This window comes from Carettochelys insculpta, chromosome 2 (genome assembly GCF_033958435.1).
Source record: "Carettochelys insculpta isolate YL-2023 chromosome 2, ASM3395843v1, whole genome shotgun sequence".
Lineage (NCBI taxonomy): Eukaryota > Metazoa > Chordata > Testudines > Carettochelyidae > Carettochelys > Carettochelys insculpta.
In genome coordinates this window covers 95,011,204-95,024,449 of record NC_134138.1, presented here as the reverse complement: position 1 = coordinate 95,024,449, position 13,246 = coordinate 95,011,204, and the positions used below count along the sequence as shown (strand labels likewise).

General features: G+C 50.0%; 1 protein-coding gene across 4 annotated transcripts in view; it reads left to right on the top strand.

Annotated features, from left to right (window-relative positions):
* LAMA1 (laminin subunit alpha 1) overlaps window positions 1-13,246 on the top strand; it is a 211,348-nt gene that overhangs the window by 167,874 nt on the left and 30,228 nt on the right. For all 4 annotated transcript variants that reach the window (XM_074987418.1, XM_074987419.1, XM_074987421.1 and 1 more), the window contains 3 exons: window positions 2,013-2,146; window positions 2,463-2,613; window positions 3,144-3,268. In XM_074987418.1, the coding sequence (XP_074843519.1) occupies window positions 2,013-2,146; window positions 2,463-2,613; window positions 3,144-3,268 (410 nt within the window). The remainder of the gene's footprint in view (window positions 1-2,012; window positions 2,147-2,462; window positions 2,614-3,143; window positions 3,269-13,246) is intronic.

Sequence of the window (13,246 nt, the reverse complement as noted above, 5' to 3'; positions counted from 1 at the left end):
GAGAGAAAGCCCTCATGACCCTAGTAGTCCCAACTTGGGATCGACAGCAATGGTTCCCCTTGCTTCTGTGCATGTCGGACCGCCCACCGATGCTCCTTCTGGGGGCGCTGGACCTGCTCACGCAAGCCCAGGGGCCCATAGTGCATCCACACCCCCGAGGCCTGCGACTGCAAGCATGGTTAATCTATGGCTCAGCTCCCTAGAGAGTACATGTACGGAGGGAGTGCAACAAGTCCTAGAAAGTTGCCGAAGGACTTCTACCAGGAAGACCTACAAGCAGAAATGGACTCGATTCACTGCATGGTGCTCTACCAAGCAATTAGCTCCCGTTGATGTGCCTATATCTGTAATATTAGAATATTTACTGGACCTCAAGAGAGGTGGACTTTCCCTATCCTCGTTAAAGGTCCACCTTGCCGCTATATCGGCTTTCCGGCATGAAGAGGAAGGGCCCACGGTGTTTGCCCATCCTATGGTTTCCAGGTTCCTCAAGGGGCTGGTAAACCTGTACCCCCCTCGGAAACCGCTTCCACCTTCATGGAGCTTGGACCTGGTGCTTAACGTGCTAACGGGACCACCGTTTGAACCCTTAGCCACAGTTTCCCTCCGTCTCCTTACGATAAAAACAACCTTCCTTCTTACAATCACGTCAGCTCGCAGGGTGAGCGAGCTCGCGGAAGTTATGGCAACGCCACCCTGCACAGTATTTTCAAAGGAGGCTGTTACCTTACGGCTGCATCCAGCCTTTGTTCTGAAAGTTTCTTCAGAGTTTCATATTAACGAACCTATAGTTTTACCCTCGTTTTATCCAAAGCCTCATAACTCCAACAAAGAGGTGCGCCTACACCTCCTGGACGTGAGGAGGGCGCTGGCTTTCTGTATAGACAGGACTAAGTCCTTCTGGAAAACGGATAGACTCCTAGTCTCTCTCACTCCCAGATCAAAAGGAGAAGGTCTCTCTTCACAGAGAATCTCGAAGCACATCGTATCCTGTATAAAAATGTGCTATGAACTTAGAAAGACTCCTTTACTGGCCCCGCCTAGGGCTCACTCCACTAGGGCGGTGGCGGCATCAACAGCCTTTTTCAAGGGCATTGCATTAAAAGACATCTGCAGAGCAGCGACCTGGTCATCCTACGACACCTTCGCCAAGCATTATGCCCTACACAGGGTATTCCAAGAGGATACCCGTCTTTCGACAGCGGTCCTTTCAGGGGCAAGCTGCACATAACCCGATTACCCACCTCCTTTCTTGGGTTACTGCTGGGTAGTCACCTATCGTGGAGCACCCACGGGGACACTCGAGGAAGAAAGAGAAGTTACTCACCGTAGTAACGATGGTTCTTCGAGATGTGTCCCCGTGGGTGCTCCACCACCCACCCATCCTCCCCGCTTTGGATCTCTGTTTAGTATTTTTTAGGAGCATCCGAGGCGGTTGGTCAAGGAACTGGCGGGGACCGGATCGCGCACGTGGCCGGGAGCGTGCAAGGGAGCGGCGCGCGTCGGCGCATGCGCGGTCCGGCAGAAACTGCTGGAAAGATCCGATCTGCGGCGCCGGGGCAAGCCCGACACCTATCGTGGAGCACCCACGGAGACACATCTCGAAGAACCATCGTTACTACGGTGAGTAACTTCTCTTTCCTCACCGTCCCAGTAGATGTATGGTATGCCTAGCTCCATACAGCCCCCAGCAATGCAGCATGTTCCTGTTATTTCTCCATTGACCTTTTGAGGTCATTCCAGGAGTAAGAGAGAAAGGGAAGAGGCAAGAAAGTGTGAGGAGAACAGACACAAACCACAGGCATGAGATTGCTGGTTCTACTGTAAATTTATCCTTTGTTGGCCATGATTTGGCTCAGAGTAAGGACCCATGAAGGTAGGATATATAGGAATATATATATTTAGCAATAGAGAGGAGATTTTACCATTGTCTACCTTGAAAGAAAATTACTAAGCAAAATAAATTGACAGTCCCCATAACGCACATTAAAGCAAGAACCCCCATTTTCCAGAGTGACTTCATGGCAGTAGAGATGCGACGTGGTAAGGTGGCCTTCCTTTGGGATGTGGGCTCTGGAATTGCAAGACTGGAATATCCAAATGTTCAAATTGACAACAACAAATGGCAAAGAATACATATAACCAGGTAATGAGGATTTCATTCATTCATTTCTAATTCATTTAGTTTGTATCACAATAGCACCTGGGAGTCCTAGTCATAGACTAGGGCAACATTATTGTGAGTAACACATATTTAGTTCTGTAAATGTGAGTTACAATGAAAGTTCATATTCTGCTAGTAAATTCAAATATGCTTTTAAATCATGTGGAAGCATGGTGAAAGGCACATAGATGTACCCTGGTTATTTAGTTACCCTGTGCAGGAGTAGTTCCGCAGTAAGCAAGAACAATGCACAGTAACTTCTGAAAGTGTTTGAGCCATTCATATTTATGATTGTCAGGTTTGGGAAAACTGGTACATTGAGCATAGAAGGAATGGGCTCTAAGCAGAAGTCTTCAAATAAAACTGCAACATCTCCTGGCTCAGCTGCCGTACTGGATGTAAACAAATCAACACTGATATTTGTTGGAGGACTTGGAGGGCAAATCAAGGTGAAAATCTGAAAATTCTTTATTGTTTTTATCCTGTTGAAAATACTTTTCATTAAAAATACACCAGTTGAATAGTCTAAAGAGATGACTGACCAAGACATGTCAGGCATGCTGCACAAAAGGCAAGGATGCAAGATGGTATCTGGAATTATCACTACAAAAGTCCCAATGAAACTGTTTAAAATAGTAATTCTGAAGTGCTGAGTGTGAGTGCATAGGAGAGCAGGAGTTGTTAATTCATACTAAGAGGTTTCCTTTTTCCTCTGTTCCTACTCATTTCCTGTCCTCATGACTTGTCATTGTTATCTATGAAACTGAGTATAAATGGTTCAGGAACTAGTTTTTTTACATATTGCAAAACTCCTCCACAGTGATGTAAAGTTTCATTATTTATAATAATGGTAAAACATTCTTGTTCTTCTATTGTGTTACCCTTTACATGAATTAGAACTCAATGGAGCAGTTTGCTTGACAAGCTCCAAAGTATTTACAGTTAATTGCATGCATTTAATATGTTTCCTCTCTAATAGAAATCATCTGCTGTTAAAGTGACTAATTTTAAAGGATGCATGGGAGAGGCATCCCTGAATGGCAAATCTATTGGTCTTTGGAACTATATTGAAAGAGAGGGCACGTGCAATGGATGCTTTGGAAGGTAGTAATTTGATGACTGTTTTCCTTTTATGTATGTTTGTGTGTCAGTTAAAATGTGGTGAGCACATGCAAATGACAGTGGCTAATTTGTTATTTGCATAGTTTGTAAAATTATGACATATGTGGTGTCAAAAATGCATGCCAAATTGAGTTGCCAAATGGTTTTTCAGTCCATTACATAGCTGTATATTGATCACATGGCTTTACAATTTGGCACATATATTTTCAGATTGATTATGTATGTTAATGATAACTAATGCATGCCTATACTTCTGGAATGTTTGGTTTTTCTAATAATTTCAAACAAGTTATATTTAAGTCATCTTCTTTCCCCTCCAACCCCCTGAAAGTGACCTAAAACATTATTTTAGAGGTCCACTCCAAAATTAGGGCAATTTTGTGTATTACCACTCTCTGGAAAGGGATTGGGGACTTGTGATGGAGAACACTGGAGAACAAGGGGTTAAGGAGCACCTGGCCCAGGTGTCTCTGTCCTACTACACCTGCAAAAAGAGAGCATAAGCTGGAGTCAGAGTTTGAAAAGGGAAGCAGAGCAGCTCAGTGGGAGGTTATACTAGTAGCACATGCTTTTCAGTCTCTCTCTCTCTCTCTCTCTCTCTCTCACACACACACACACACACACACACACACACAGAGAGAGAGAGAGAGAGAGAGAGAGAGAGAGAGTCCCACCAAACGATGTTATAGTTACCAGTCCAGAGCCTGGATCAATCTACTGGCCAGCTACACTGATCACAGAGGGGGAACAGGGCCTTGTCGGTCGCAATCCAGTGCTCTCCTGGAGTTGGTGGCAAGGTGAACCCAAAAAGTCCCATGGCAAAGCACACTGCTTTTATAATCCTTTCCTCCTTTGAAGTTTGCTGTGTCAGTCTGTGACTGGTGTTTTATCTTTCCCATACCAGTCATTCTCAAAACCTCTCCAAAAGGCTCATCCTGTAATCAATTGTCCTTAGTGGTGCCTGCTCCATGCTTCAGAGTCATCAATCTGCCAATCCAATCACTTCTTGACCGGGGGTATGCACTGATGGTCTTTCTCTGACGCTGTGAAGTCTGTCTTCACTCATGCTTCGCCCCTCTTCCTTGGCCATCTGGCACTGGGGATAACCTTTACACCTTTATCTCAACACAGACATGCCACTTTCACACATAAACAATTCTTACAAAACCTCTGAGAGAAAAGCAGAGCAAAGGCATTGTAAGTCAATTAGGCTTCAGCCTTCAACATCATCCTGTAATCTCATTAACATAGACAATACCAAACTGTCCCTTACTTACATATTAAATTCACTAAACTCTAAATCAGGAGGCATATATTAAATTAAAGAACTTAATCAATAAAATCTATAAGTGTTGTATGTGTTAATATGTTACCTTACATTGCTGGCTTGTTAAGTTTCAAATTCAAAGTTTAAAAGAGAATAAAACTTTTAGCTCCAACAAGATGACTGGTGACTGTATAACCTGAAAGGTGTGGCCTGGGACATGTGACCTTACCAGGCAGGGGACTGATCCATAAAAGAAGAGATAGAACCACAGGACAGGGCTGTATTGGAAAAGAAGGAATATCAAGGAATGACATATTCTGCTGTAGCTCTGCCTGACCAAAGGCAGCACTGGTGGAGAATGCTGGCAAGCTGAGCCCAGTCTTGCTAATGGTGAGAGGAGGAAGAAGAAGACAGTGACCAACCTCCTGGTCCCCAAATCCATGGACACAGAGAAGTTAGTAAAGTGGGTTACTAAAAACTAACAGCCAAAGGCAGCCCAGAAGCAAGATTGACAGTTGTTGCCTCAGAAGATAGCTGAGCAGCAGCAACATGCAAAAACAACAGCAGCAGCTCATTTGAGAGCTGGTAGCACAACAAGGATGCCAGTGTCATCTTCAACAGGGGTTGAAGCTCTTTAAACCTCCATGGGGATTGGTAGGGCCTTCCACAGAATTGCCTAATCCGCGATGCAGGTGGAGCTTGCAAATTTAGCACTGGAAGATGACCCTAAGGAATATTTGGTTATGTTTGAATGCATATCAACAGTGGCTCACTGACCACACAAACATTGGACCATTTTGCTGACTCTACTTGACAGCAGTCACCCTAGGCAAACTACAGGGGACTTGACCCCATCAATGCACTAAATTACACTCACATACCGCCTGCTATTTAGGGTTATCTGGATATCAGATCTCAAAATGTGTCACTGTCATTTTCACAATGAGAAATAGCCACCAGTTCTTCTTCGAGTGTCCCCGTGGGTGCTCCACAATAGGTGACGGGCTTGCCCGGCGTGGCAGATCGGATCTTCCAAGCAGTTTCTGCCGGACCGCGCATGCGCCGGCGCGCGCCGCTCCCTTGCGCGCTCCTGGCCATGTGCGCGATCCGGTCCCCGCCAGTTCCTCTTAACCGCCGTCGGCTGCAGACGGAATCCGACTAGGCTAAGGCCAAATAGCGTATTCAACGACTTTATCTGTTTTTCTTTGAAGTTTTTTCAGGTACTTAGGCTACTACAAGTTAGCCGGTTGTTATTTTGCAAAAAAAAAAAAACAAAAAAAAAAACAACAAACAAACTACGAGCGGGACAGCTTCAGTCCAGTCCCAGTAACAAGCGCCGGAGGCCAGGAGCTAGGGCCATCAGCCCTCCTGCTGAGGCAGGCCATCGAACGGGGAAAACGGCACAAAGAAGGTGCTAAGTACCCGCTTAAAAACTCAAAGACTCACCAACAATGTCCTCTTCAGGCTTTAAAAAAATGTGAGTCCTGCCGAGAGGCGATGCCAGCGTCCGATGGGCACAGTCTATGCATAAGGTGCCTGGGGGAGTCCCATGTGGCACAGAAATGCGCCTTCTGTGCTAAATTAACGACCAGAGCACGGAGAGACAGGGAGGTGCGGATTAAAATGCTGCTTCTTGATAAGGCCCTCCAGCCAGACGTGCCGGAGCGGCCGCAGCAGGAGGGACCCTCCGGGGCCCTTAAAAGAAAAGCTGCCTCCCTCACTCCATCAGCGCAAAAATGGAGGAAAGTCTCTCCAGCCCGATCCCTGCCGGCAGCAACAGCGAGCGGGACGGGAGGAGCAAGCAGCCCCCAGCCGCAGCAACAGCTGATTGGCGGCGGCACGGAGAGCCACGTGGAAGCGGCTCAGCCTCCGATAATCAGCCAGCCGCCCCGCACCGCAGGCAGGGCGGCGGCTAAACAAGCGCCGGTACCGGCGGCACTGCAGGCAGCGGCACCGACCCCCAGAGAACCGGCGGTGCAGAGCACGCAGGCACATAGCCTGCAGGCGCAGAAGGACACCGCACGTGCGGCACCGCCTTTGAGCGTGCCTAGCACGGTGCCGACGGGGCCGGGATCCCCCACGCGTCAGGGGGCGGAGTTACCTCCTCCAGGGAGGGGGAAGGCTGCACACAAGAGGAGGCATTGCAGCCCCTCTCCGGACAGGGCTGTGGAGCTGCTTTCTCACAGCCCTCCGCTCATGTTGCAGACTCCAACCAGAAGGCAGGGGTTCCCCCTAGCCTACCCGGAGCCCCCTTCTCCATTTTTACAACCAGACTCACCATGGCTGGCACCACCTTCACCCTTCCTGGGGTTTGAACCGCTGGACTATTATGCAAAATCGCTCTCTCCGGTGTCTCGACGATCTCCCTCCCCCAGATGCAGAGGGTACGCACCAAGGGAGTGGTCTAGGTCACCTTCCCAAGAACAGTGCCTATACTGCCATGGTCGCCCCTACGACGCGGGGCATAGACACCATCGGCAATCTACTAGGGAAAGATCCCCACAGACGATCTCGTACCCCCGAGGGCAATTGCGACCGGGGACAGAGACTCAAGCATCTCAGGGGGGACTGGTCATGGAACCCCGAGATTTTCCCTCGCAAACCTCCAGCGAGAGGGTGTACCATCACCAGCAGGAAGCGGAAGGGTCCAGAGAGACGTACCCCAGCGGTTCCTCGCTCTCCTCCCCGGACGAGGCTACGGCCCTGGGGGACGTCCATCCTACGGACGATCTCAAACAGTTTCAGGAGCTGTTTAAGAGGGTGGCCTTCACGCAAGGCATCCAGACAGCAGAGGTGCAAGAGAAACACCATAAGCTCCTCAAAAATTTGAGACCTCCGGCCTCCTCCAGAGTAGCAATACCGCTTGATGAAGCGATCTTAGAGTCCGCCACTACGATATGGCAGACCCCTGCAACTATTCCGCCTGTCCAAAAGAGAGCGGATAAGAAATACTTCGTGCCGGCGAAGGGCATGGAGTTCCTGTTTAGCCACCCACAGCCAAACTCCTTGGTGGTGGAGTCGTCGCAACAAAGATCAAAAACATCTCAATTTAAAACAGGGGGAACAGACAAAGATGCCAAGAAGCTAGAGCTGTTCGGCAGAAAGGTCTACTCCTCCTCCACTTTAACGTTGCGAATGGCAAATTACGCAGCGCACTTAGCGAACCATAATTTTGACAACTATTCCAGGTTAACCTCCCTCATGGACTCGCTTCCAGAGGACAAAAAGCCGGTGCTCAAGGCCATAGTGCAAGAAGGCTACGCGGCTGCGAGGACGGGAGTTCAGATTGCTTTGGACGTTGCGGACACAGCAGCACGTTCCACAGCAACCGCAGTGGTGATGCGAAGGGAGTCCTGGCTCCAGACCTCGGGTATACCGAGGGATCTGCAGGCGAAGATAGTTGACCTTCCCTTCGACTCGCAGATGCTGTTTGCTGAATCGACTGACTCGGTCCTTCATTCCAGTAAAGATTCAAGAGCCACACTCAGGACCCTGGGGATTTACACCCCTCCATACACAAAGAAAAGGTACTACCCTCAGCAAAGGCGGTACCAGTACCAGCAACAGCGCCCCCAGTATCACAGGGATTACGAGCAAGGGCGACATCAACAGCACCAGCAGTACAGAACTCCCAGGCGACGCTCACAACAGAGCCGTGCGTGCTCGGGGCGGGGCCAAAGGCCACAAGTTTGACATACAGATCCAGGGCTGCGCCATCACTACCATCGCACAAGGTCATCCGAAGCGGCTATTCCACCATCGCCTCCGACCATTCTACGACCAGTGGCAAAGGATCACTACAGACAAATGGGTGCTGGAGATCATAGCCACGGGGTACGCCATCCCCTTCCAGTCGCTCCTACCGTCGCGACCTCCACCCAAGCCCCACCTCCAGGAGGCCTCCCATGTAGCCAGGCTCAGGCAGGAGGTGGCCCATCTCGTGCTCATAGGGGCGGTGGAAAGGGTGCCAGAGCAACTGCAAGGAAAAGGGTTCTACTCCCGGTATTTCCTCACGGAGAAAAAGACAGGAGGCTGGAGGCCCATCTTAGACCTTCGCGGCCTCAACAGGTACCTGCGCAAGCAACGTTTTCGGATGACCACGATCGCCTCCATCCTTACAGCACTGGACGATGGAGACTGGTTCGCAGCCCTCGATTTACAAGACGCGTACTTCCACATAACCATCCATCCGGCTCACCGGCGATTCCTCCGGTTCATGGTAGGCAACGAACACTTCCAATACAAGGTCCTACCGTTTGGCCTCTCCTCGGCCCCCAGAGTCTTCACCAAGACCTTGGCAGTGGTGTCAGCCTACCTGCACAGACAGGGGGTATTTCTTTTCCCGTATCTGGACGACTGCCTGCTCAAAGGGGCCTCGAAAGGGGAGGTTCTGCGCATGATACGCGTCACAGCAAACACGTTCTCCTCACTTGGCCTGGTTATCAATCTGGCAAAATCAAAAATAGACCCCACACAGGACATAGAGTTCATAGGGGCTCGCATAAACTCAGTTACAGCGAGAGTATATCTACCAGAGGCTCGCTTTCGGGCCATCGGTTCCCTCATGCAAGTCATCACCTTCAGCCCTACGGTGCCGGTCTTGACGTGCTTGCAGCTGCTGGGCCACATGGCAGCGGCGACGTTTGTAGTGCAGAACGCCAGGTTACACATGCGCAGCATGCAGCACTGGCTGGCGAGTGTATACAAACTGGCAGTACACACCGTTCACAGGGTGGTGTCGCCCACAGCCGGGGCGCGCAAATCCCTGCAATGGTGGGTAAACCCCAGGAACTTGCTAACAGGGGTACCCTTCCACCAGCCGCAAATATTGGTTTTTCTCACTACAGATGCCTCCCTCATAGGGTGGGGAGCGCACATGGGCGAAGAGGTGACTCAAGGACTTTGGTCACCCACGGAACAGTCACTACACATCAATGTACTGGAGCTCAGAGCAGTGTTCAACGCCTGCAAACACTTTCGAGACCACATACAAGGCAAAGTCGTCGGGATCAGTACAGACAATACCTCCACCATGTTTTATATAAACAGGCAAGGAGGAGCTCGATCCCGTGCCTTATGCGCGGAAGCAATCCGCTTATGGAACTGGTGCATCGCCCACGATATAATCTTGAAAGCCTCATACTTGCCGGGTGCGCACAACGTGAAGGCAGACCAGCTGAGCAGGCGTTTTGCGCTCACACACGAGTGGCAGATCCGTCCCGATCTGCTACGGCCGATTTTCCACGCATGCGGTTTTCCCCAAATAGATCTGTTTGCCACTCAGCACAACAAGCAGTGCCCACGATTCTGCTCCAGGGCAGGACTGGGATGGGGGTCCCTGGGGGACGCGTTCGTGATCCCGTGGGGGGGCCCCCTGCTTTATGCGTTTCCTCCCACAGTGCTGATCCACAAAGTTTTGCAAAAAGCCAGGAGGGAAAGGGCCCGGATGATCCTGATAGTCCCAACGTGGGATCGCCAACAATGGTTCCCCCTACTCCTGCGCATGTCGGACCGTCCACCGATGCCTCTTCCGGTGGCGCCGCATCTGCTCACGCAAGCCCAGGGGTCCATAGTGCATCCGCATCCCCAAAGCCTGCGACTGCAAGCGTGGTTAATCCATGGCTCAGCTCCCTAGAGAGCACATGCACAGTGGGAGTACAGCAAGTCCTAGAAAGTAGCAGGAGGACTTCCACTAGGAAGACCTACAAACAAAAATGGACTCGCTTCACGGCTTGGTGTTCTACCAAACAGCTGGCCCCCCTTTCGGTGCCTATACCTACAATTCTAGAGTATTTACTGGACCTCAAGAGAGGAGGACTCTCGCTATCCTCGTTAAAGGTCCACCTTGCCGCCATCTCGGCGTTCAGACATGAGGAGGAAGGGCACACGGTGTTCGCCCACCCTATGGTTACCAGGTTCCTCAAAGGGTTGGTAAACCTCTACCGCCCTCGGAAACCGATTCCACCTTCGTGGAACTTGGACCTGGTGCTTACCACACTGATGGGACCACCGTTCGAGCCCTTGGCCATGGTTCCCCTCCGCCTCCTTACAATAAAGATGACCTTTCTTCTTGCAATTACGTCAGCTCGTAGGGTGAGTGAGCTCGCGGCAGTCATGGCAACGCCACCCTGCACTGTTTTTTCCAAGGAGGCGGTAACCGTACGGCTGCATCCAGCCTTTGTTCCCAAAGTTTCTTCCGAGTTTCACATCAACGAACCTATTGTTCTACCCTCGTTTTATCCAAAGCCTCATAACTCCAACGAAGAGGCGCGCCTACACCTGCTGGACGTGAGGAGGGCGCTAGCCTTCTACGTAGACAGGACCAAGTCCTTCCGGAAAACGGATAGACTCCTAGTCTCCCTCGCTCCCAAATCGAAAGGAGAGGGTCTCTCCTCGCGGAGAATCTCGAAGCACATTGTATCCTGCATAAAAATGTGCTACGAGCTCAAAAAGACTCATTTATCGGCCACTCCCAGGGCTCATTCCACCAGGGCGGTGGCGGCATCAACAGCCTTTTTCAAGGGCGTTGCGTTAAAAGACATTTGCAGAGCGGCGACCTGGTCATCCTACGACACCTTCGCCAAACATTACGCCCTTCACAGGGTATTCCAAGAGGATACCCGTCTCTCTGCAGCGGTCCTCTCGGGGACAAGCTGCACATAATCCCATTACCCACCTCCTATCTTGGGTTACTGCTGGGTAGTCATCTATTGTGGAGCACCCACGGGGACACTCGAAGAAGAAAGAGAAGTTACTCACCGTAGTAACGGTGGTTCTTCGAGATGTGTCCCCATGGGTGCTCCACTACCCGCCCATCCTCCCCGCTTCGGATCTCTGTTAGTGTTTTGCAGGGGCACCCGAGGCGGTTGGTCGAGGAACTGGCGGGGACCGGATCGCACACATGGCCAGGAGCGCACAAGGGAGCAGCGCGCGCCGGCGCATGCGCAGTCTGGCAGAAACTGCTTGGAAGATCCGATCTGCGGCGCCGGGCAAGCCCGTCACCTATTGTGGAGCACCCACGGGGACACATCTCGAAGAACCACCGTTACTACGGTGAGTAACTTCTCTTTCCTCCTCCTCAGGTGGTGGCCCAGAAATTCAAGGAGCACTGTTGGCACTGACTCCACTCTAGGAAACAAACTGAGATACAGGCAATGGAACAAGTGTAATAGAACAATTTACCTAGATCATCTCAGCTGTGGGCAGAGACAGGGTGTTCAGGAATCAACTTTAGAAGTTGGCCAAAGCCATAAATTTAATGTACAGTTACGTGGCTTAAAACAGACTCCCTTCTGAGACATCAGGGAATAGTTGTGCTGGGGTTAGGGGACTGGCACACCTCAAGGCACAGGCTGAGTGAGGCAGCAACCCTGACTCAGGCAGTATTAATATGGTCAAAGGGAAAAACAGCAAAGCCACAGAACATGGCTCAACCTTGGACAGAAACCTGGAGAATCTAAACTCATAGAAGGGGTTGATCTCAGAAAGGACTAACTTTCCTACAGGTGAAGAACAGGAAGTCACCACCATGAGGGGAAATAATTTTTCATGTGTGCAGTGAGACCACCTGTGCAGCAGTTGTGCTTTTTTCACAAACCTGGATGTCTGATGCCTAAAAACACACATTTGAGGGGCTACCCTCTATATGGGGCCAAATTCACTGGTGGGATTTGAAAGGATGCTGGGAAGGGTACTTCCTGCCAGATGAGAAGGGCCCTCCCCATTTCCTAAACATAATGAGGAGCCATGCCCATCGGAGGTAGGGCTCCAAACCTTGGAGACAGGAATACAGAGACAACCAGACATTAAATCAAGCCTGAGATCAACTAGTAGTATTTGACAGCAAAATTGTAAACCCACAGCTGTTAAAGAAATGGCCTCAATTTGAACTTTGGGTGGAAAGGTTATATAGCCTGGAGAAACGTTATTGAACCAAAGAGATAAAATATACCTTCTCATACCAAGAAGAGGTAGAGGAAAGGGAGTGGAATAAGGCCTTTGAGTGGGTGATGAATAGGTTCTGTTAGTTGAGATCGCACAAGAAAGTCAAGGTGTCATGCCCAGAATGTCAATCAGCTGGATCAAAGAGGTCTCTGAAGGCCTCCTTAAGCTTGCTTCCTGTAGTTGGGTTACCCTTAGAAAAAATAGTGATGGATATAGTGGGACTACTGGAAAAAGGCACAGCAAGATTCCAGAATATCCTGATAGTCCTAGACTTCAGCAACCCAGTACGCTGAAGTGGGGTACCAAAAGAGATCTTGATCAGTCAGGAAACTATTTCTGTATCATGCTCAAGAAAACATCTATATGCTTTGTTTAAAAAGTTAAGACGCTATGGCTGTGTCTACATTAACCCCCCACTAATGAGACACTTCAGGATATGCTAATGAGGCACTGCAATGAATATGCAGCACCTCATTAGCATAATGACAGCTGCGGCACTGTGGAAGTGCTTCTTTCGATTAATCACTCACGGCTTGTCTACACGAGGTCCTTTTCAAAAGGACCCCACACATGTTGAAATCCCCCTATTCCTATTAGGTTATAGGAATAAGGGATTTCAACATGTGCGGATTCTTTTCAAAAAGGACCCCGTGTAGACGACCTGCATGAGAATGAAAGCGGCACTTTTGAAGTGCCACAGCCGCCATTGTGCTAATGAGGTGCTCCATATACATTGCAGCACCTCAATA